This window comes from Lagopus muta, chromosome 15 (assembly GCF_023343835.1).
Source record: "Lagopus muta isolate bLagMut1 chromosome 15, bLagMut1 primary, whole genome shotgun sequence".
Classification (NCBI taxonomy): Eukaryota; Metazoa; Chordata; class Aves; order Galliformes; family Phasianidae; genus Lagopus; species Lagopus muta.
This window is the reverse complement of record NC_064447.1, coordinates 9,428,301-9,453,424: the sequence shown is the minus strand read 5'-3', so window position 1 is coordinate 9,453,424 and position 25,124 is coordinate 9,428,301. Positions and strand designations below refer to the sequence as shown.

At 47.1% G+C, this 25,124-nt stretch overlaps 1 protein-coding gene across 3 annotated transcripts in view; it reads left to right on the top strand.

The window, feature by feature from the left end:
• The window catches only part of LMF1 (lipase maturation factor 1), a 164,130-nt gene that overhangs the window by 94,269 nt on the left and 44,737 nt on the right, over window positions 1-25,124 (top strand). For all 3 annotated transcript variants that reach the window (XM_048961400.1, XM_048961401.1, XM_048961402.1), the window contains one exon: window positions 15,517-15,684. In XM_048961400.1, coding sequence (XP_048817357.1) covers window positions 15,517-15,684 — 168 coding nt within the window. The remainder of the gene's footprint in view (window positions 1-15,516; window positions 15,685-25,124) is intronic.

Here is a 25,124-nt window from a genome sequence, read left to right as displayed (position 1 = left end):
TGCTCTGATCTGTAGCTTCCTGGCCATTTCCACAGCATTCAGCATCATTGAGTCCCAGGCAAAAAAAGCTGCACAAACACAGTCACTGCTTTCCCTTCTGCAAACGCACTGAGTGTGACCAAAGGGGATGGCTGGGAGCTCGCTCTCACCTTCTTGTTTGCTCATTCTTGGCAGTGCTGTTCTCATGGCCATGCTGTGATGTTGGGAATAATCCCTAAATTGTAGGCGGTGTTATTGGGAAAGCTGTGGCACATGGCACGGCTCTGGGCAGTGGTGAGTGGCTTTGTTAAGGGAGCTGCAGGGCTTTGCTCTGCATTGCTAACCGGGTTATTTACATAGTGGGGAGGCAGGGACGTGTGGGGGTGGCCTGTATTGCTGTGCTCTTTTGCTCTGGGTTTCTTGTGGACAGTCGCGTTAGCTTTATTTTGTCCTTGATTTAAGTACAGCTGGAAAGGCAGCTCAGACTGTATTTAATAACTAGTCCTTCAACACAGAGAGGTGCAGAAAGTAATTTGTCCCCTTGCCAAGCACCAGAAAGAATGGGCATTTTGTTCTTCGCTTCACGGTGATTTTACCTGGGTGTATTATGGAAAGAGAGAGAGACTTGTGCTACTGTTACTCTGCACGCTGTGTTGATTTATTGAAATTGGACCCTGCAAGTGTAAGTTGTGAGGTACGTTATGACATGGAATTTCTAGGAGAAATATACAATTGGTCTGGTTATTATTTTTTCCCTCCGCCGTTCACTTGGGCGTGTTTCCAGCTTTTGCACTAAGGAACAAGACTTTAAATTAGTGTTGAATTTTAACACAGTGCAGCTTTGCCACCACGTTCCCAGTGTGTTATTAAGAAGCATCTGAGCTGTGTTCTTGTTTTATCAGCAGAGCTTTTTGCTGCTTGTGACTCTAATGCTTGAGCTCCGTTCTGCAGATTGAAGCAAGCCTTGCTCACCTGCCCTGAGGCGGATGGTTTCCATCCATCTCTTTTTCAGAGGAGCAAATTGAAAAGAAGCCCTGCTGTTGTCCCACCCTCTGGCATTGTCCTCTAGGGCTCAAACTGCGCCTTCAAATACATCATTCCCCTTCCTTGCACCTCTGTGTGAATTTGGGTGTTTTGGAAAATGCTTTTTGACCATTTTACTTATGAGATGAATGGCAGAATGGAATAAATTTGTTGGGATATTGCAGCACTTCTTGTGTTTAAGTGGAAGCGTGTGGAGAAGGCAGGAGGCTTTGCTAGGGGAGAGTGTAGCTGGTCTATTTTGTAGGGCTTTATTTTCTTTCTCTTTTTTTTGCTCATATTCCTATAAAATTTAGTATCTGCTTTCGGAAGCTGATAGAGACATCAGAAAGTCAGCAGTCTGAAAATGCAGGCGTTGGCAGTGGGCTGATCACAGGGCACAAGGGAGGCCCAAGCTCCATCAGCAAAGGAACAGTGCTTTGCACCAAGCAGGCACTTTGCTCAGTGTGGGGACAGACTCCTTAGATGTATGAGGTTCCTGGAGGAAGGTTTCACTGACGCATTCCAGGCACATCTGTAACACATGGGAGATTCTCAGCTGTACATGGCAAGTTATGTTCTCACCTCTTTGTCTTTCTATTAAGATCACCGCTTTTAGAACATATAAATGTTATAAATGGGGGAACAGGCGCGGGGTGGCTGCGTTCTCGGCACGTGTGGCTGCCAGATGTGTGCTGGCACTGGCACAGCCTGGGAGGGGCAAAGCCCTCCAATATCTCTAATAAAGCACTCGGCGCATTGGTTATGGAAACACTGACGCAGATGAGAAAACCGCAGGGAAGGAGTTGGTTGGAGACGTGGAGCTGCGTTATCCATTCCTGAGATCTGTAAGAAGAATCAGTTCCCTGATAGCCACTCTGATCAACTTATTTCCTCTTCATCTGTACTGAAACATACATTAAAAGAATTCCTTCTTGCAGAATTCCCAGCATTACGTATTGTTTCATATGTCATTATTTGCAGAGCAAGAAGTTCAAGATTAGTTTTTTGAGTTGGTTCTTTCACACGTATCTCCATGGCACATCGGTAGATACCTAGAATGCCCTACTTGTTTTAAATTATTGTCTAGGCAGGTTTTAACTCCAATCTCACTGTTCTGCAAAATCAGTGGGATTGCACTGTGCATGAAAATTACAGTTGTCCATTAACAAGTTCTCAACAAACGAACGTGGGATTTGAACATTGTGGTACTGAGAAACACGGTGGATTTTCACTGCACTTCACCATTAGTGTGTTTCTATTTGTTATTGTCCCACGCAGCTATTAATGGTATTTGTGATCATCAGATTAAAGCACCCATATGCGCTGATGTTCTTCCATATTTGCCTCTTGACATGTGCAGTAAGTAATTCAGCAAAATGCTGCAACACGTGCTTAATTTTAGATCCACTCGTTTGGAGCTGGTTGCGTACCCAAGTGGTGGCACAAGCCAGCACAGGGCAGCAGCCGGCTGGTAAGAGGCAAATTTTGGGAATACACATTGAGCAGAGAGCTGCTGGCATGGAGGGACCACGGCCACTCAGCTCAGGTTCTCTGCCATCCTTTGCTTCCCTTGTGCTGTTTGATCAATGGGAAAAAAGCCATCGTCCATCTCTGCTGAAAGATCAGCTCCCGAGTAATGATGTCCAGCTGTACTGACAGAATGTGATTTCTCATCAGTTTGGTTGATGACTTAATCTGGGACTGATTAGCATCTTGGAGACAGTCCAGACAATCAAAAATGATGCATAATTTTGCTGCAGGCCACGGTTTATTTAACATTTTAGCATCCTCCCAGCTCGTGTGTAGGCACAAGCAGAGAAGGCACTCAGCTACTGGAGAACCAGCGCTGCAGTGCTGCAGTGTGTGTTGGGCTGGGTTTTAGGAATGCTGCCCTGCAGTAGCAACCAGCTCCTGTCTTTGGGATGGGAATGGCGATTGTGCCATTGTGATTCGCCATTGTGGCGAATGTGCCGCTGGTTTGCTGGGGCAGGGGATGTGTCAGTTTCACAGCACTGAGCACCCTGTGCTCACCACGGGCACTGCTCCCAGTCATTCTGTGCCTCTGAGGCAAAGATAACCCACAAAAGCAATGGAACCCTCCCCCTTCCCACCAGTAGAAGCTGCATCCTTCAGCAGCTGAAGGCATTTTCCATTCCTCCTTGCAGCTTTGAGATCGTCACCCCCCATGAGACTTCTTGCTGCCAGCAAGATGTCAGTGGGGGGCCCAAAATCCTAGGGCTGCAACTGGGACAGCGCTGAGGAGGCAGCAGGGCTCTCCCTTGCAAGGGTTAAAGCCCAACCGGGGCTGCTGGAAGAGTTCAGTTGTTTTACATTAGGACGGGGCAGCCCTGGCTGCCTGACGTGCTCTGGGACCCGGGGGCTGAGTCCCCAGTGTTAAATCTGCGTAACCGATGCCGTACAACTGGCACCAGCCTTGACCACAAGTGGCCGTTAAAATAAACATCCCCGGGCTTAACTGACAGGCAGACTCAAGGAGAAACAGGCCTGCATGACGGGGAATATTAAATACCCGGCGAGAGCCTAACTTCAGCAGACAAACGCTCCCTCGGCCTCAGTGCAGCCCTGTGCCGCCCTCGGGGGCTCGGGGTGTGTGCCAGCATGTGGAGCCAGCCCTGCAGAGCCAGCAGGGCCCGGCCACAGCCAGGGACAGCCTGGGAGACGCGTGGAGAGAGGGCAGCCTAAAAATGGCCCTCGCTGAGCCGGCAGCTCGCTCTGCTCCATGCCTGGGCATGGCTCTTCAGGGAGCAGTGCCGCTGCTGGCCTGCTGTCACACAGACCCTGAGCTCGTGCTGGGTTTGCGCTCGTTAGGAAAGGAGGTAAAAGGCTTTATGAGAAATGAGGCACTTGGCCTAGGACCGTGTTCTTATTTATAACCATGACTTGTACTCCCTCCAACGCAGGACAAGTGTGAGGGCATTATTACGTCCATGGGGACGGCCGGACGACACATTTATTGGGTGGAATTTATTTGTCTGCAGAATTTATTTACTTTTCTTGTAGGAAGGCATAGAAACAAGGCACACTTACAAAACAAGCGGGGCGATTGCACAAGGGCAGTGCTTCACGGAGCTCCAGGCTAAAGGGTCCGACTGTTCCGGCAGCGGTGCTGCACTCTGCGCCCGAAGGGGAACCACTGCAGTTGTTGAGAACGTGCTGTAGAACTTTCCATTCCTAAACGGTGCCTAAAACACGTGTGGTTATTATTTTTAACCAAGGAAGGCCTTGATCAGGCTGTGTGTTAACAAGCAGAACAATCACAGTTTTCTGTCCAAATGGTCGAAGATGTTTCAGCCTCTTTCCTGGCTTTAGCAGAATTGAAGTTTTCTATCAATTTCTTGCCTTTGCAAGAAGTCACTACTTTAACCTTCTGAACAAAACAACCAACGTGTTGTTTCCATGGAAGAAGATGCAATACTTAAATGGCTGCAGAGGTGCAGTCCATTGCCAAAAGAGCAGAACTGGCGGCTGGATTCATTCACATCTTTCAGGAGTTTGAACATCAGCTCCTTGTGTCAAAGGGTTTTCTTGTAAATTATTTTGTTTGTCCTAAATTCTTTCGGCCTACATCCTTTGTTACTAGGGAGAAATCTTCAAACAGAGGTAGGTTTTGCTGAGCTTTTGGCTGCATCCTCGGAACAGCTACCTGTTTTTCCTGTTTTGCTGTTAACACAGGGAAGAGTTGCTAATGCTGAAGGTGACACTTTCTGTTTTCCAGACACAGACTTTGGCAGATTTTTTTTTTCCCCAGGAAGCAAAGGGATTACTTTTATTCCCTGACCTGTTTACAGCATATTCACGAGCTGTACTCCTTCAGCCCCACAGAAAGAGTTAAGTTTTTGAAATACCGTGGACAAAAATGGGCAGAGTTATCCTGGTGTTTATGTTAATGCTGTTTCTAGAGGAAAATGGAAATAAGATAAACCGCATGTTAAAAACAATATCTGAAATCTTCACTGTAACCGTGCAAGGTCTGTCAGTGCATTGGAAAGCAGTGTGGCAGAGTTGTCAGGCTTTACTGCTGAAAAATGGGATGGAAGAATGTAGGACAAATGTATGGAAGATGTATTAGAAATGTCTGTTTTTATGTCTAAAGCAGTGGGGTGAGGTCTGCAGAAGCAGAGGTGTCTTCTTTCTGCACAGGGATGTACTTGGGTGTCCTTCTCCATGGCTCCGTACCTGGGGTTTCTGAAGTCTCAGCCTCCTTTATTTTCATCTTGTCTTTCATGACTAGATTCTAAAGAGATAGATAATATATTAATCTGGTTTCTTGCTTGCCTTTTGGGTGTTCACTTATGCAATAAGTGGAGCAGACTTCACTGATGTAATTGCAAGAAATTCCACCCCAGCAGACTTGCCCCAGGTTATTTAATGATTTTGTGATGGGACTGTTAGGCGAAACATGCATTTCCTTGGCGATAGCCATCCGTTTTTGAACATCTCTAGTGCAGTGAAGAGCCAGTTTCTTTTTTTTGTAATGGAAGCACCATTTTAAGTGCAGAAAGTGGCAGTTCTTTTTGTATACATCCATGAAGATGGGAGCTGATCACCCTTTCCAGCCTTGCAAAAACATCTGGTCAGGGTGATTGCCAGTCACCACCATACAACAGAGGAGTTAGATCTTCAGCCCAGGTCCCTAAGGTGATGTCCAGTCTACTTTTTATCTGAAATCTCTTGAGAGTTAGTGATTTTGGTTTTGTTTTAATGCAACAGTTCAATTCTGTGATTTTCTCCCTCTTTTTGTGACGTGAATTGAAGTCTTCTCAGCAATGCTCGGGTGACTCACAGAGACAACCAGTACCAGGACCCCTTTCACACAACCCTCAGCCCCTCTTGCTCCTTGGATGTTTCGCTTGTAAAAGTGACTGCTCAAACCAGAGGGCTGTTTTAAACACACTTATTTGAGGCAGATGATGTTCAGCTCTCCCTCTCTCATAGTTGGAAAGTTAAACCAGACAGCCTGTGACTCTGAGTTTCCCCTCCTTCCCCTTCAGTTTGATTTGGCGTGCAGCAACGTGGTGTTCCAGTTCGGAGAATTCAAATGACCATCCAGGTAGCGAGTTCCTAATGGCACAATTTACCCTTTGTGAACACATTTCATGAAAGATCCCACTGTTTGTCTCTAGTTGTAACTCTCTTGCGTGAAAGAAAAAAAAACACCCTGTAAATGTCCGGGCTGCCAAACTGCCTAATCCAAACACAGGCACGAGCCGTGGCTTTGCTGGTGTTTGCCGCCCTCTGATTTTGCCTGTGTATTCCTTGGCCTGGTGCTGAACATCATATTTATGAGCATGCACCCAAAAAAAGCCCACTGAAGGAGATACGACTCTGGTTTTAGCAGTGGACTTATAAAAAGGAAAAAGGTGAAGTAATGAAGGCCTTCATGAAAGCAGCCTCAGCACAGCGGAGCAGCACTGTGCATTGGGGTAGTGAGCAGGGGGATTAAACCCCACATTGCCTGGGTCTCGTGAGCAGGCATGGCGTAGGAAAGTTCTTCCACCCTCTCTAATGCTTCAGATTTGTCCTTTAAAGCACATCCCCAAAGGGAGAGAATGGACTTCTGTGTACAGTGTGGGTCTCAGTGCGTGGATGGAAAATGGGCACTGCCTGGGTTGGCAATGGTTCGCAGTGTGGGGCACCGCATATGGAGAAGCAGATCGCTCATAGCTGTGAGCTGCTTGAAAAATGGCCATGTTGGAGGCTGGACACCCACAGAAACAGCTGCCTTTCCAGAAGGGTTGAACCTGGCATTTCCTCCCCAGGCAGTGGCTTGGAGGGCTGGGGAGCCTCCAGCCTCCGCAACGCTGATGTCCGTAGACAGAGCCTCCATGAGACCATCAGATGTCATGGCAGAGCCACTCAAAGGTTCCTTCTGCACATCCTGCCTTTCTTTGTGTCCTAGCAGGAGGCTGTGCATCCTTCTTTGGGGCTGTCCCTGCTCTGTAGCCAGGTGAGAGCCAGGCCTGGAGCCTGCGTTGCTGGCAGAGATGGGACTGCAACAGCAATGACTGCAGCTGATGGGACAGCTGCTGCAAAGAGCTCGTTTTATAGCCTGGTTGGAATCTCAGGAAAACCCTCCAAAAGCAAGTTGCAGGAGGCCACTGGGCTTTCTGGCTGCAGGAGGTGCAGGATCTGGCAGCTTCTGATGAGGGCAGAAAGACAAAACTTAACTGAGCAACTGCCCCAATGCCTGCAGGTATCCCAGTGTTGGCAGGGTGGTAGAGCAGGGGATTGTGCCCCTTAGCACTGTATCCCCTTGCTGCACTTGTACTTGGCATAGCAGATTTGTGTAGAGACCTGAAAGACAATTTGCCTGTAAGTCTTCTGCAGGGAGAGCAGGCTGAAATCTGTGCTGTGCTTTGTCCCAATTCAATGCAAGCTTGTCATTGTATTTTCATGTGGCAGACAGGTTTTCTTCCTCTTCCTCCTCTTCTGACCATCTTCTGTGATTAGGTTCACCTTCACATGTTTAAGGCAGTCTGTGATGTATATCTTAATACTTAAACTCAAATTGAATCTTAAACGCTTTCCTCACCCCCTGACAGTTCAGAGGCTCTATCTTTTGGCCTCAGGACACCACTTGCAAAGTGTTTTGAAACCATGCTAATTTTGATATCATTCCATGGCTGTCTTGTGACAGAGAGAGTGCCAGGAACTCTTTACTGAAAGGTCAGAAAATAGTAGTTCATTGAAAAATCTCACAGATGAATATTGTAGTGAAGCTTTGTCAGCCATCACTCAAGTCTGGGTGGAACTGGACAGAATTGTCTTCTCTAGATACGCTGCCCAGTGATGGAAGCGTGACATGGGACAAGGGAAGCTCATCCAGCTCAAAGGTCTCCTTGTGGGACTTTGTATCTCTTGCACCTTTGAAGTACACTGGGCTGTTTGTCTATGCTAGTGGTACCTCATTGATTCTGGAGATCTTTGAGGTGCCAGGTATCTCATGGAAATGGGCTGTGGGACCCACAGTGTCCCACCTAGAGTTAATGGCATGAAAGATACTGATCTCTAGAGTGACCCCACTCCTCAGTATGAAGTGTCGGCATCCTTTCCTTTGAATCATTTTGTTCTCAGGAAAATAAGGAAATGTGTGAACCTTAGTGTTGGAAATATTAAGCACTGTCTTCCTCCCTACTGGATGGTGGAGTGTTGGGTCTCACAGTGATGACAAAGCTTGACGTGTGGCTCCCTGTTCTCTTTTTGGCTGCTGATTGCATGGCAGGACATAGCCTGTTTGAGAAGCTGTGGCACAGGATAGCTGCTGCCCCCCGTCTGATTTACCAGTTGCTAATAACAGAGTATGTGATGGGAGCTGGTAAATCCATTGGCATGCTCATGCACCAAAGCAATCCTCAGTCCTACAGGAGGAAAGACTAAATGAACCCCAAAGTAAGGTATATTAAAAGAAAATGTAAAATGGCAGAGGCCACATGAACTAAGCAGAGGTATTTTCTAGCTGTCTAGTCTAACGTTTGGTATCATTTTTCTCTAGGATTACAGGGGCTTTCACCTCATAAATTTGTGCCTGTTTGAGGTCGTTAATCTTTCTTTACATGTTGCCTTGCAATTTTAGAGCTTTGCCACCATCTGGGATCACATTTTAAATGGAGTTTCCACTCAGTACGTTCCTTTTCATGAAATTATTTATATATAGATAAATATATAATAAATATATCAGGACTGGGTTGTTTTTAAACATTTTCAGTGCTTTCGCAAGGGCTTACCTTGTGTGGAAAAACTTGTCTTCTCTAATAGAGAGCCATAACAGTGACCAATTAAAGGATCACATTTGCAATATGCTCTTAAATGGCAATTTAAAATATTGGTGAGTGACCTGCCTGGTGATCCATGGGAACACGAGCTCCGTCAGAAAGCGTTGCTGGGGCTGTGTTGGGAATCGTAAAATGGCTTAGGTTGGAAGAGATGTCCTGGGGCAGGAGATGCCAGGAAAACCCCATTTGATGGCAGCTCTGTGCCCAAGCTGGGGGAGAATGGGGTGCTGGTGGGCATCCCTGCCAGTGAGAGGTGGGGCCTAGAGAAAAGCAGCCCCTTGTCCCAGCCCTGATGAGATGGGAGCTTCTTGATAAGCATTAATTGCCCTCAGCTGCTGTTTCTTCCAGGCATGCCCTCCAGTCTGGTCCATCCCAAGCCTAGCATGACCCATGTGGTGCTGCCCATAAGCAGGATTTTCCCCCAAAGTTGGGAGGCAGTGATGACCCATGGTTGGTAGCACCAGCTTCTGCTGGCCCCACCAGAGCCAAGATGTCTGTTCCTGGCCCCACTAATTATTTTAAAGGGATTTTGAACAAATAAATAGCCTGAACAGTTCGGCAGTTCCTTGTGTAATTTTAGCTCTGGATCCCTCCAAGAATGTACAGAATAAATAGGTGAATCTGTAATACATCCACAATTAACTCTATATACAGCAAGCAGCTCGGAGGCATGCTATGTAGGAACAGTGTCAATAAACAGGTATGCTGTGGGGCATGGAAATGTGGTCTGTATTACTGGGGGATAGCTCTGACCAGGAGGTAGGGTGCAGTCTGGAAAAGCAAACAGTGCTGCTATAGATCCTTCTGCCCCCACCCAACTTGCTGGAATTCAGACTGTGCTTTTAGGTGTACCCACGGTAAAATACAGCCCTGTGAGCCAGCCCTGCTCCTTGCCCGATCTGCAGTAAGTTGGGGCTGACTCATGATGAGCAAAGCTTGGCTTCGTAGCTAAATGTCACAGATGTGGCAGGAAGGTTTCACCTACGCTGGTGACTTTGCAAATATAACTTTGGGAACATGACAAAATTCCTCGGGATGTTTTATAACGCAGAGGCATGAAATTGCACAGCAGAATTTTCTCCCCAAACCCTTTCCCCTCCGGCATCTGTGGCCGCATGTGCAGCCATCGCTCCCCAAGAAACCCAACACCCAGACGTGAATCATTTCTCTGATTTTTCATGCTTTTAACTTTTCATTGCTGAAGCTTCTCTCGGTCGGGAGATCTAGGGACCTGTTTCAGCTTTGAAAAACCTTAGACGGAGGGAAGGCTGGGGAAAGGAGTTAAAAATGAAACAGCAGATTTATATATATAAAAAGTAAAAATATATGTTCTACATCTGAAGTTTATTTAGGTCCTTTGGGAGAGTGGCGCGGCACTATGTCTCTACTAAATTGCCAACATTTTATGGTCGTGCTGGCACCGAGTCAAACACACATCTTCTTGGCTTGCGCTGCTGTCTTGAAGCAGGCAGATTCCAGTGTGTTTTTCTATGAACTGAATATTACTATTGACTGAACAAGGGAAGCGCTGCCCAGTAAGAGCGTGTAGGTAACTCTTCTTTTTAACAGATCTACCAAAACTTTGTTATTTTGATGTTGTGCTGTTGAAGAGCCGACCCCTGGTGACCCACCCAGACACTGGATGTCTGTGTTTGAAGAGAGACACGGCTTTTAGCTTTTTCTTGTGATTTTATTTTGATTGGTGATACAGCAGCAATTGGAAAGTTTGAAAGGAACTGTTTTTAACTGATCAGTATTGTGTATGCAAGCGTGCTAGGAGCATGCATGGGGAGACTTGTGTGCATGCATGCATGTATAAAATACGCACAGCACGAGTTACAGTTGGGATTTGCACACGAAGCCGAGCAGTTTGCTGCTCAATTTCCTTCCTAAGCCCTTGCCTACATGTGTATCTTTGTGCAAAACCACCGTTGTTCATCAATCAAGCTTGCTGCACGTGTAGTGCGCCCACCACAAAGCCTTACAGGCTGGGAAGCAGCAGCTCTCTGTAAGCTCCCCGCGATGAAGAAGGGCATTTTGCAGAAGCCGCTGGTTACCGTGCATCACGAGAGACGTTCAGGCTTCAATACAGACACACATCTTCCCACACATAGCAGCAGCTGGGAGCGACCCGGTTTATCTCCTTCCTGCTCGCTGCCTTCTGCTCTCCTGCACGGGGCTGGGAAGCCATCTCTGCACAGGTTTTGGAAAGAGGAGCTTTGATCTGCAGATGCGTAAGGAGGAAGGGTCAAGATCTGAAGCAGAACAGACTGGCAGAGAAACAGCCTGTTGGATCACGTCGATCAAATTACACCCTGCCACGGAGAATCCTTTCTCTTTTTTTTTAGGTCCAAAGTGCAAGAGAACTGAGAGCTTTCCTTTGAAGCTGAGAAGATGATTTCATGCCTCAGTGCTTTGGGAAGGTGAAGAAGTGTGCTTTGCAGTTCGTCTCTACCTTTCACAGACCTTCAGGAAAACATCCACCCATACCTCTCCACCTGGTTTTCCAGGGTACCACTCTTCTTCACACCCTTCTGCTTGCAGTGAAGTCTTCCTCTCCTCAGACTGCACCAAGCTCATCCTGCTCCTTTTGGCTGAGTAGCTGTGTGCTCTCACCACTTATTCATGTTTGCTCTTGTTCTATTTCCTTCCCTTTTTCAAGATTTTTCTGCAGATAAATGCACTCACAGTTGAGAGTTTTGGTTAAGTAAGTGCTTTTCAAGTGCAAACAAATAATAGTGTCCAGAGTGCATAGGGATATTTATGACTTGCTTTAGTTTTCACAAAGTCACATTTGTATGATAGGCACCCAGGGTGATAGTTTGGAAGGCTGTCCTTAGAGCTGTTTTAATTTGAAGTCAAAATCAATAGATAACCCAATTTCACTTCATACAAACAGACTGAATAATGGATTTTTGTTCAACTTTTTGAAATTAATTCCTTTGTAACTTGCAACTGTTTTTTGAAAGAGAGCTTGAGCTTTAGGATGCTCCCTCTGAGGTTGCAGAAGATCATCTGCAGCGCTTGGGAAGGGAAGGAAAGCAGGAGCTCAGCTGATGTGGTGCATCTCTGCCCTCATTTCTTGTCTCAAGAGTGAAGGCTTTGCTCTTTCCAACTCGATGCTCTCATGGGCACTTTGCCACTCATGGTACAGTATGCCATGCTCAGCCCTGGCCTGGCAGCGTGTTGTTCAAGGACAGGATGTTTTCATGCACGTGTGTAGGGCAGCTTGGAGATCTCCCTCAGCTGAGATGGGGCATCCGACACAGCCTCAGTGCTCTCTCAGAGTTTGTGTAATGCCGTGCCAATGGGGAGGCTGAGAGGAGAGCCCACGTGCATTTACAGTCCCAGAGAAGAGCGTTTGCTCTGGTATATAATAGCCTTCTGTTGGGTTTTAGTAGCGTATAGTTTAGTAAATTAGGAGTCTTCAGGTACTTAGCGCTTTAATGGTTCTCACTAAGAACATAATTAAACCATAGACCCCTTAGGGAGAAAAAACAGTTTATTGTGCATATTTTTAGAATCTGTTACCAGCCCTCATAAAACCTGGTAGAGACAAGCCAGAGAACATGCCATAGCTGGCGACCCAGCATGCATTTATCACGGCCAGCAGCCCCTGCCGAACATCGCGCCGAAGTCGCACGTCACAAATCTGCCCTGTGAATTATGGAATTAATTTTCCCCAATCTTGTTTCAGTACTCGTTTGCAGTGCAGTTTTTCTCTGGCTGCCAGAGGTGTGAGGCAGGCAGGTTTATTGTATTGTACCTTGTGTTGACACATAAAGCCAGTTTTTGCTAATCGTTTTTTTATTTAAAAACGCTTTCTGCTGTGCAGGAGTACCCAGAAACGTGGCTGCTTGGAGGCTGTGCTGAGCAGGTCCCCGTGCACCATCCTTGGCCTTGTTTGTTCAGTTGCATCTGAGCTGGTGCTGCGTTTTTCTGTGTCAGGATTTCACCATTCCCCATGCACAGAGTTGCTGGCTGCTTCCTAGACTGCTGCTCTTCGTGGGGCAGCCGTGAACCAAAGTGCAAAGCTAAAAATCCTCTGTGAAAGGAGCAGGGTAAGAGATGATGGAGTGCATTTCCCTCCTCCCAGGCTATGTCAGTCTTGTTAGAGGACACAATTGCACCAAGAGGCGTTCAGCACACTTGTGCTTTGCAGGTCCCCCCGAGCACCCCAGCAGCCAGCAGCAAGCTTTCCCAGCATCGCCCTCGCTTTCACACAGTTTCCCAGCTCTGTGTTCCAGCCTCAGCAATGAGCAAAGCCGGCTTTCTCCCTGGGAAGCCCACGCTGTGCTCACAGCATCTGGAAGGCATCGGGAGGAACACACACACGCAGTGCTTGCTGCCCGCACCCTCCCCCTGCAGCTGTTCTACTCAGTGCTGGGACACACGAGATGCTCCTCTGTGCGCATCTTTTGCTCACCTTGGAGGTGTAGAGAAGCAGCTGCTGCAGTGGGGAGGAAGGTTCCTGGCTAATGGTGCAGTACCTAAAAGAGAGCTGTAAGAAAGAAGAGAGACTCTTGAGCGTGGTCTTTTGTGATAGGACAAGGGGAAATGGTTTCAAACTAATGGAGAGGAGATTGGATGCAAGAAGAAAGTTGTTTACACTGCCAGTGGTGAAGCAGCGGCACAGGGTGCCCAGAGAGGTGGTGGTGCCCCATCCTTGCACACACCCATGGTCAGGCTGAACTCTGAACGCTGATGGAGCTGTGGGTGTCCCTGCTCAGTGTGGGGATTGGAACCAGATGGCCTTTAGAGATCCCTTCCAACTCAAACCATTCTGTGATCACTTTATGCTGCTTTTTGTCCCCACTGGAGAAGAGGCTTCTCTTTCTGTCCCTAACGGGGACGATGCCTGGGGTGACAAACCACAGCAGCAGAGGGGCTGTGGCTGGCCTGGGAAAGGAGCAGCCCCACTGGTCCATTTGTCAGCATCAGGCTGGGGCAGGCGCACATGCAGCTGGGGACACTGAGTGGCATGGTCAAGAGCTGGCAGTGGCCTTCACTTTGAAATAAAGCAGCAAATCCTGATCAAATGTGCAACAACTCGGTGTGATCACACTGAGATTTAACTCATCTGTAACTACGTGTGTGATTGCATGTGTAATACAGCCCATTCTTCTTGGTCCCAGGCTGCAAGTGCTGCTTGCACAGAGGAGTGTCCAGGCTCTCCTCCCCAGCACATGGGGAGATGGGGTTGTGTGAGCATGAGTGCCACCTTCATGCAGCTCCTCTTGGCCTAAACATTTCAACCTGTGGGATTCTTATCTTATCAAGGTCAGCTTAGCTTAACACATTTGAGAAAAAATCAATCAAAGAAGCCTGCCTGAAGTCAGTTTTGGTTACTGCACTTTAGGAAAAAAAGATAAAGGAATGAGGTCAGTTTTGGTTATCACGCTTCAGAAAAAAAAAGAAGTGAAAGCAGCCAAGAAAGCAACCTGCCTTTCTGGAAGGGTGAAAGCATTTCACAGCAGCTCGTGCTGACGGTACGAAGTGTCTCAGTGAGTTTCCCCAGAGCTCTGGGAGCCCCAGAGCCATCGTGCAGGCACAGGGTAACCGGAACCGGGGCTGCGGTGGCTGCAGGGCCGCGTCCCCCCGGGCTGGGGGGGCTCTGACCCCCACCCCCACAGCGGCCGGGACCCCGCAGCGCTCCGTGACCCCACCGCTGCTCCATCCGCTGCCGCTGTCCGAGGAAGGAAGGATGCGGTCTCCTGTCCTAAGGGGTTACAGCAGCCTCCAGCCCATGGAAAGCAACACGTTTATTAGTCCCAGCTTCGCTAATGGGGAATTACAATAGTTGTGGGATTTGGCAGTGGAAGCACGCTCGATTGCCATGCCTAGTACAATATTTTCCCTGTTTTGTTTGTAGTTTTGATTTAGCTACAAATAATTTAAAGATGTGTTGTGTCTCCTTCAATTAAAACTTGCCTCTTCATCCTCTCTGTTTTTCTGACAGTTTTAAAACAATCCTAGTGAGTTTGAGCTTGTCAGACATGCTAAGGTAAATTGTTAACTCCTCTCTTTTTGCTTTAGATAGCAGCGTTTCTGAGGGTTGCTGCTATTAACATATCACAGCTTGCTGCCTTTGTAAAATTTGCAGCTTTGTTGTACTGGATGGAAGATCTCCCTGCATCAAAAAAATTCAGAAGAATAATATTGTCACACAGCCAGCATGTAAATACCTTAAACCAATATAGCATGTTTAGAGGAATTAGACTTTCCTCTGCCGAATTATGATTTTGGAAAGCAGCTCTGCCACCACATTTATTTCAAATTTAAACATTTTGAAAGAGTATCTCCGAGGGTTTTGAAATCTGGTTCCCATTCCTGTCTCCGTTTGACCTCCTGTGTGACCCCAAGAAAATCTTTTTCTCTGTTTCTGGATCAGCTCGGTTATTCTCCCCATCTCTTGTGCTTCTGCAGAATGATTTAACATCCATTGGTGTGGAGCTACGTGCCACACGGCAGTATTAAAGGAACAGGGGTTCAACTGAAGATAAATGATTTGGGTTATAGCAGAAAGGAAGAAGATTAACTCTTGTTTTCTATTAGATGTACTGGCTTAAAAATTCCCGGGTTTTGCATGAAAAAGGTCTGGATGAAGTAATTTCCTCTAAAATGAAAGGAAGCGCAGGGAAGGGAAGAAATGACTCCACAGTTCTGTTGGATCCCAGCGATGCCCTTGGGCTGGGGCTGACTCTGTGTTTTCATCTTTCAGACCCAGCCAGTGCCCAACCCCATTGCCTACTTCATGCACCGCTCACCAGGCTGGTTTCATCAGTTTGAGACCCTCTTCAACCACTTCATCGAGCTGGTGGTGCCCTTTTTCATCTTCATGGAACGAAGGATGTGCATGGTGCACGGCGTTCTGCAGATCCTTTTCCAGGTAAGATGTTCCTGCGGTTGCTTCCTAAGGTCCCGTCTCCTCCCAGCAAACCACAGGGTCTCCATGTGAGCTGCAGCTGCACCCCTGTCACCACTCCACCACCTGCAGTGGAACGCTGGGTGGCAGCGAGGTGGTTGCTGTACCCATGTTTCCAAACTGGAGCAGAGGAACTGATGCAAGAGCCGGGTCAGGAGTTCAGGCTCCAGTGAGTCAGAATGATTCAGAGCTCTCACAGTTGGCTTTGGGGTGACTCGCGCTGGTGGGGCTGCCCTGGGTGTATTGCTGGAGAGGTGCTCCCTGGCCTCTGCTTCATTTCCCATTCATGTGAACAGCAGAGAAACATTGGCTCAGGACAAGTGTGCAGGGGCTGATCCTGCAGTGGCCAGGAGGCTGTGGTTGGTCAGGATGAATCATAGAATGGCTTAGGTTGGAGGGGACCTCAAGGATCACCCAGTTCCAACTCCTGCCATAAGCAGGGCTGCCACCCACCATGTCAGGCTGCCCAGGGCCCTTCCAGCCTGGCCATGAACGCTTCCAGAGATGGAGCTTGAACACTTGCATTTTCTCTGAAAGTTGATATTTATGGACATCTTTGTTTGTTTGTTTGTTTCATATTCAATGGTTAAGGGCTGTTCTGTATCTCTGAATTTGAGTTATTTGGTTTTTGTCCTGTTTTTTACAACCATCAGATTGACTGAGCTTAGATTCATAGCAAAAATCCTTCAGAAATTAATGGCATTCATGTCTCAGTTGTGGGTTGTTGTTGTTTGGTTTTTTTTTTCACATGAAATAAATAAATGTGCAAAAGTTAGAGGAAAGAAGCTCCTGAGCACGTGCTTTCCAAAGACTCATCTCATTTCTCCCTTCTGAGCTCCAGGATAACTGAAAGCCCCAAGCGAAGCGGCGCTGACGTGCAGCAGCACAGCTCCCATTTAGTGCAGCCTTTGTTCAGTATCACTCCAGCGTCGTGAAATTCATATGCTGTAGCTGTTACTGCTTCCTGTAAATACGTGTGATGATTAAACTGGAGAACAGCTTATAAACTCTATTGGTAAACCACAAAAATGCTGATCAGATTTTAAAGGGCTGACATAAAAGCTGCGGGATTTGTGCACTCGCAGAGGAGCCCGCCAGCTCCCCTGCTTCCCAAGCTCATAGTATTGAGCTGGGTACCAGCAAACACACAGCATGGAACCTCGATTGCTTGGCACAGCTCTTGGCACCAGGTTTTGCTGTAGTGGGGGCTTGGGGCAAGGTGAGGGCAGCTGCTTCTGCACCACGGGCAGAGCAACACATCCTTTGGCAGCTGCTCCTTCGGAAGGGAATGGGGGGTGGGGGAGATAGCTGCTGAAATTGGATTAGTGAACAGGAATTGCAAGTAGGAATAGTTCTGCACACGAAGAAGTGTAGGGAGGATGACAGTGGCTCTTTCTCAAGGCAGACAGACTCAGAGAGGACCAGAGTGCAGCACGGTGAGTGGCCTCTCGGAAAACAAAGTTTTGCAGTCTTTGGCACAGCTATGCAGCCTCAGAGCTGTTCTGCTCTGCTCTGCTCAGTTCTGCCTTGATAGAAAAATAGTAGTTTAATGGACTGTGACGATGCTGCTTTGTCTTCACATCTCTGCCAGTGAAACTTGCTTTCCCAAAGCCTGAGCTGCTCGCTCGTGCCTTCCTTGGCTGCTCAGCGCTGGGCTGGTCCTGTGCTGCGGGACCCTAATGAGCAGCACTGCTGATTGTGTGCTGAGGACTTCAGGCGAAGCCACTGGGATCTGAGAGAGCAAACTGCATCCAATAGAGGCTCATAATGACATACTGTAAATGCATGCATCTGACCGCCCTTTAATTGGTGCTTTATTGATAGTTTGCAATTACTGACTTATTCTATCACGAGTGGAGTCTGCAAAGGTAAAAAAGGGTCCCAGTGTAAAATGCAGCTCTGGTGCATTTATAGCATTTCAACAAAAACCTGTTTATTTAATATTTACTGCCCTTTTCTTCATTCAGAATGACTTTTATTGACAATACTTCTGCTCTGCAAAGGAAGCAATAAAGTTTAATGTTGATATACCACTTAATTCTGCTTTTCAAGATTTGAATTGACATTACATGCAAGTTTTATTGGACATTTTATAATTGTTATTGGAGTCATGGTGGCTAGGTTGAGTAAGTGTATTTTTCCAGATTCCAACTGGCCCGGAGAATATTGCTTTGTCAGGAGCCCAGAAGAAGTTGTGCTTTTAAAAAGACTTTTCTTTTTTTTTTGTTGTAATTGCAAGTGTGAACTTATTGTTCTTTCCCAGTTCACCTTTGCAAGGTAGAAGGCTCAGTGGATTGCTGTGCAGTTATGCCCATGAGACTGCAGGCTCAGCATGTCCTGCTGCTGCTCCACTTGCACTGGTGCTGCTGGGAACTCAGTGCTGTCAGTAGGAGTGTGGTTTGGGTCTGCTTCTTCCCATCTGAGTCCTCCATAACTTGAATTTCCAGAAATCTTCCCATTTGGCTGCTTTTTTGATCTCAAAATCAAGGAGTATGTTGAGTGCTGGCCAGTTCCCATTTGAAAAATCGTTTGTTGTTGCTAACCATTGGGCTGGAGAGAGAGAGCTTTGTGATGGGTGCAGCTTTCACAGGACATCTGTACTCAGAGACGTTCTGGATCAAATCACAGTGCCCAGAGCACATTTGCCAGGATCAAAAGTAAGCTGAGAGAAAACATCATCCAAGCACTCAATGCAGCATGTCCAGGCCCTGTCAGCAGTTTGTCCCCTGTGCTCCTGCTATATGAACATTTAACTTTTCAATATCGTTGGGGATTTATTGTAAGCAGCTTTGTAAGCCAGATTTGATGTGCTGAGCAACACTGCTGCAAATTGTCTCTGCCAGAAATGAAGCTGGAGGAGAGAGTTACAGCTCATCTCCTCCCTGCTTGGGTCTGCAGCAGATGTCCAGCTTGAGCCTCAGAAACCTCCAAGTGTGCCTAAGTTGGAATTGGCCTCTTGTTCACATTATAACCAACAGTCTTCAGAGTTTGTGAGAGTTCACTAAATTCTGAAAGCTCTTTGCTGCCTTTTATTGCAGTGTTTGTGGAGAGCACGGACGCATTTTGAGCCAGGACTGTGCATCGAGATGCTCATGTTGGGAGTTCAAACCTAACCTTATTAGGTTCAATCTTCCAGCACCCGGTTCAGGGTTTCAGACACCCTGTCTAAACTCACACAGAGGAACTTGTTTTCACTGCATGTGCCTGCATGGGGACTGTTGAATGTGTTGTCACTTCATGGGCTGGAAGTGGAAGAGTTGGGGAAATCCAGATGTTTGGAAGTTCACTGTGCAGTTGGTACAAGGTGGGCAGGAAGCAGAGGCTGTTGCGTGTCATGGACATGGGAATGCTGCAGGAGGTTGGAGCAGCTGCCAGTAAATAGTTGTGAAATTCAACGGATGGTTCTTTCGTTCAGGGTCCTGTGATATCAGTAGGCTGATTTTGTAGCAGTGTTGGGACCTGAGCAACAATATATACATGTAGATTTGAAGCACCCCAAAGTTCATGACAAATCACGACCAAAATGTGATTGTTAGCGTGGAGAGATGGGAGAACTGTAGAATCATAGACTCCTTTGAGATGGAAGGGACTTTAAAGGGTGTCTGGTCCAATTTCCTGCTCTTAACAGGGACACCCACAGTTCCATCAGTGCTCAGAGCCCCATCCAGCCTGACTGTGGGTGTGTGCAGGGATGGGACACTGCCACCTCTCTGAGCACCCTGTGCCACTGCCTCACTGCCCTTAGCATAAAGAAAATCTTTCTTATATCCAAGAAGAGGTCTTAGAAACGGTGCTAGACTTTCTGGAGGCCACAGGTGAGGTTTGGACGCTGTCATTCTAGTTTCTGTAAGACAGAGCCCTAAGGAGCTCATTGTTTTAAGAAAAGGAAGATGGAAGTACTGAATGAGGAGAGGAAAGGCAGGGCAAGGGAGGCTCACAACCTGCTCACAAACCAGGTGCCATCAGGTAGAGGACCCTTCCATCAACCCATCACCCCCTGGGTCCATCCCTCTGCTCACCACCCACAGCCAGCATCAAGCACGAGGGTCCAGGAGTGAAATCAGAGAGGGTGCAAAACCATCTCCTTGCTGTTTTGCGGTTGTTTCGCTGTTCTGCGTCGCTGGCTCCTAAAACCCTGAAGTTGCATGTTTTTCACGATGTCTAACGCACAGCTTACACCAGCAAACGTATTTCTTGGCTCCTTAAGGCAGGCTGTAAAATTACACTGCTTGGCAAATGAATTGATGAGGGGAAGCTAGAGGGAAGCCAAAAAGTGAGGAGAAAGCCACCTTGCCCCCATGAGCTGGCAGGTAGTGCTGGATCCGAGTGCTCGTAGGGCCGGCACAGGAGGGGCTGAGGTTTTCTACAGCCGTGGAGCAGTTTCAGCTGTGCCAGGTGGGAAGGAGCTTCAATATCACAATGGTAAAATAAATAAATGTATAGTTTATTACACACAAAAAAAAATAGTAAGTGGAAAGTGTAAAGCTAGCACTGTTGGAAAAGCAGGGTCATTCCGTTGCTTCTAGGGAGCTGTTCTGGGTAGCAGTCGTGGTTTGGGATTTCCAGGGTTTTAGACCTCAAATCACTTTGGATTCAAATCAGATTTGGGGGCCTGATCTCTTCCACGGCCCCTGGAATCTCCTGGCACCTCCTGTATGGAGCGTCCTCGTGCAGCCTGGGGGCTCAGGAGGTGCCAGGGGCATCGGTTCTGGGAGGGGATAGGAGTAAAGCAGAAGTCCTGCTGGGGCCTCAGGGCTGCCACCAGTCTTCATCCCACAAAGGCTTGGCAGTGGGTGTAATTCAGGGCTGTCCGAGGGTGTTTTCAGCAGGAGCCATGTGTGAAAGGCAGAAATGACAATGCCAAGAGCAAAGCTGAATTCCAAGCTTGTGGAAAGGAAACATAAAAGCCCTCAGCAGCCAAACCCCTCAGTCTGATTCAGAGAGCTGACCAACTAAACTCCTGGCACAGCTCTTGGGTCGGTCTGAAGTGCTGTATTATGGAAACAGCTGCTTTACGTGCTGGGGGAGGGCCAGGGCCCCACCAGAGAACTGGGAAAGCACCCTGCTTGCTGCTCTGCTGGGCACTGCACTGGGACATGTGGCCCTGTCTGAGATGGAGACGCTCAGAGAGGGACAGAAAGGCATTTTCATCATTTTCCTGTCTTTATTTTTATTATTTTAAAGCAGAAAACAGTTGTTGAATAAATATCTATATTCTTCTGGGTTTTTTTTCTCAGCTTGGACAAATCTCAGCCTTCTAGTAATTTTGATGCAGGTGATCCTTTTCCCATCTCCTCTCCAAAGCTATGCATGGGAAGCGAAGCAGGGGTTTTTCCCCTCTTTTTGGGGAGGACCAGCCCCCCCACCACTGCCACTGCCATGCTGTGAGACCTTAGAGGGATGAACAGCCCCTCGAGCCACACACACACAAATTAAATCAGGCTGCTGCAGTGCCACAGCTGCAACATATTGTGTTGCTAAGTTAGGAGGTAGCAGAGGTCACAGAAGCGGCCCAGATAGAAGGAACAAAAATTAAACAGCTCCCCCACCCCTTTCCTGCAGAAAGTGTCTGAATCAGTGTTTGTTTTCACTTGTCAGATATGAGCTTGGTTTTGTTCTTTTTCTTACGCTGGTGTAAGTCAGATGTGTCTCCAGGAGGACTGTCAGGGTTGCACAAACCCCAGGCTTGCGTCAGAAGAATCAGACCCTCGTTTCTGCTTTAGTTACGCACCTATAGGGTATTTGCACTGCTCAGGAGGTTGTTTGTATTTACTGGCATAAAGTAGTGCCTGTATGATGTCTGTAGGAACCATGCGTGTGAAAATAAAGCTGCTGCCCCGTTTGCCCTGTGTGCCACGCCAGGGCTGCTGGATGATGTGGGCAAGAGGCAGAAAACTTGGGCATCCGCTCTGCAGATCGGCATCATGAGCAAGCTTGAAGACCACAGAAGAGATGCAGACAGTATTTCTCCATGAGGTGTCCCCAGGCCTGCTCCTGATTTCACTTGCAGCAGAGCAGCTCCATGGTGGCACATCTCCAGCGAGGTCAGCTGTGAGGGAGCGCGGTCCCCATGCTGGTGGCTGCGGTCCCAAGCAGGGCAGGCAGATGGTGGATGTGTAATCCTGAAAGTCCAAATTGCGTTGATTTTGTTGTGGTTTAGAAAGCAACAAGAAACAGAAAACGTCCCAGGAAAATTAACAATAGAGCATTAGTTTGCTGCTAGGGGAGAAATGGTCCGCTGGAAAATAGTTTTATAGCTCAATTGTTTTAAAATCTGGCTTGGATTTGGGTCTGAGATGGAGAATGAAGGGAGAGCATTTGAAAAAGTTATTGGGAACCCTGAAGCTCTGTGCTGGGACTGTGGCAGTCACTGCTGCAGCCCCAGGTCCCTGGGACTGGCCCTGTGTGCCCATCCCTATCCCCTCCATCCCCATCCTCGAGCAACAGCAAAACAAAAGGCATGGGAAATCAAAGGAGCTGCAGGCCAGATTTTCCATTGCATTTAAACCCCCTTAAATTAAATACCAAGCTGTTTAAAAAAAAAAAATAAAGATCCAACTTAGGCAGAACCCAAACCATTTAATCACTCTTATATTTGATTTCACATCCATGTGAAATAATAATATCTGTCACAAGGCGAGGCTGCCATACCAGACACAAGAATACCAGTGCCTACCACCCCAAATCAGTAAATAACACTGCTCGTATAATGGTGTCTGGTATTAGTTAGCAACAAGTTTAGCTCTTGCATTTTGCAGTAGTCGGAGTGACTTAGAAACACTTACTGTTAGCCATAGGAGTGCATTTAATTAGCTTCTGATTCAGGGGGCTGGGGGCTTTTCTTTTTCTTTTTTTTTTTTAAATCATTAAATAAAGTGTCACCCCTAGCCAGTGCTGTAAACTCTATTTTGATTGTGGCTGCAATAACCCCTTTGGGCGTCATTCAAATTGTACTAAACAGTTTCTGGAGAGCGCTGGTTTCTCTCAAAATAAACCAAAGGCCGGCTTTGACAAGCTCTAATGAAAAACAAATTGTTATATTACTTAGAAAAATAATTTGAAGGAAGTCTGAATTAGTTGTAAAGGTGGAAAAGGTTCAGCTACTTGAAAATAGAAATTTGGAAGGTATTTATTTTAACCATTAAGCCAGCGGCCTTGAAATACAGCCTTGTTTGTTACAGAATGCGCCTAACGAGAGACATGAATCATGCTGTTAATCAGTATGGGAACTTGATTAATTGGAAAAGGGACCGTCAGTGACTCCAAAAGGCGGAGTCTCCTGGCAGCGGTCTGACACGGAGCCCTGAAGCTGGTGTGATTTACCATCAGTCATCCTGCTGGCACTCGGAGAGGAGCTTTGGAGGGATCCCACAGCCTTGGGTTTGTGGGTTGTTGTTTTTTTAAATTGAAAATAAAATGTGGTTCTTCGGGATGCTGTCAGCCTTCGGTTGTGTTCGGTTGTCCTTGAGACGTGCTCTGTGCAGAGCGGGGCTGCGCCTGTCTCAGAGGCTCTCATTGGGACGGCCCAGGCTCCCGTTGTCTCACCTTTGCTACTGATAGTGGTTTTGCTTATTAAACCTGAGAGGCAGCTTTTACACCCAGCTATGAAATCGGATTTGCATGGGAGGCCCCAGCGATGTGAAGTGCGGCCATGGTTATAAAATCGCAGCAGGAAGGCCCGTATTCATTTTCACTGTTGACTGGGGCTCTTGGTTTGGGGGCCAGGAAGAGCTTGAGTGAGTTTGGCCATCCAAAAGCCCTGCTTGTGTTTCACATCAGCGTGAATTTGCTCACAGGACTTGGCTTCCCCACAGCAGGGCTATTTCAGCTTTGTTTCGGACTCTCGGTGCCGGCCCTGTCAGTGTTACACCCATGCTGACACCAGGCTGCGAGCACCTGGGGACCGCAGAGGTAGCCCTTGCAGTCAGGTGCCTTGCTGAGCCTTGCCCTGCATTCAGAGATCACAAGTCAGACCCCAAATCGCAGGGCTTGCTTCAGTATAATGCGACAGACTGTGGTTGCCCTTTGTGTTCATCCTGCCTCACAGCCTGTCAGGGTGCTCGTTCCCATTTGCTGTGTAGGCTGTTCTCTTCGCACTACATGAACACCTTCCAGAGCCGTATTAAATGACATGGCTGACATCCACACATGTGGGCCTGCCTTTGCCAAGGGAAGAGCTTGTGGAGCATTTAGGCTCACAGGGCTCTAGGGCAGGCTTGGTTTTTGTTTTTCTTTCCTGTTCTAATTTTGCATTTGATTTTTAAGATTTCTCTGAGATTCAGAATCCTTGTGCTTGCAGTGCTGTAGCAGAATTCCAGGTGGTTGGGCTTGAAGAGAAAAATCAATTACGGTGATGTTGTCAGTGTAACTATACGAGTTGGCAAGGCTGCAATAGGTTCAGAACATCTGCACTTTCCAGATGTGATTCACTCTGAACGATGCTGCAGCATTTGTGTCCAAACAAGGAGGGGAGATAAAGTATGTGTTGCACATGTGATCGCATGTATGTGTAAGGTATGTATAAAGCATTGTCTAATAAGAGCCAGACTGGCTGTAAACCAGAGATGTTACTGCGCTCAATGACACGATCTTGAAGATGTTCTGTTGTTACATTTCCAGTGATGATTGTTTATTTCTGTTTAGGTGTAGCTGCTAATGCTAACTAAATCATTATGATCCATCACGTTGCACAAGCCAAAGCACTCACCCATTAATATGTGTCGAATGTCTACTTAAGCTGTACACTTATACAGTTTCAGAGTAATGGCTTTAAGCTCTTCCAAGTTTAATCACATTGTGCTGTATTCCTGATTTGAACAGCTCACACTGCATCTTCCCAACCCTCAGCTCTCACCAGGTCTTTGCTAATTGTCACATTGCTTTTCAGCAATGTAACTGCGGTGGCGTCGGGGTTTTGGTTTCTCTCCCCCTACCATTGAGACTGCAAAGACCTTTAAATAATGTTTTATATTGAAATCTAAAAAAAAAAAAAAAAGGAGGAGGCATCAGTATAGTCTAACTGGAAACAGATGGCAGATTATGAACTTTTTTTTAATGGGAATTTATAATAGATGTATTCTGAAGAGTCATTTAATAGTGTCAAATGCAGACACGTGAAGACAGAATGTGCCATTTGATAAGTGGAAGCAGTGGGGAGTGGGCTGTTGCCTTTGGTGCATTTTCTTGTGTTTGAGAAGGATTTTGCAGTGTAGTTAACAGCTACAGGCAGCTCACTTGGCTGAAACCGGTGTATCTCCAAGTCCACTGAGACCACCCTGTGTTCTTGCATGATACCTACTATCTTCCCAGGTCGTCAATTCTTTTGTTGTTCTTGATTTGCAAATTAAAGTAAGTTGTTTTCTGCCAGGTTAAGTTGGGATGTTTTTTATGCATTGAGGTTATGT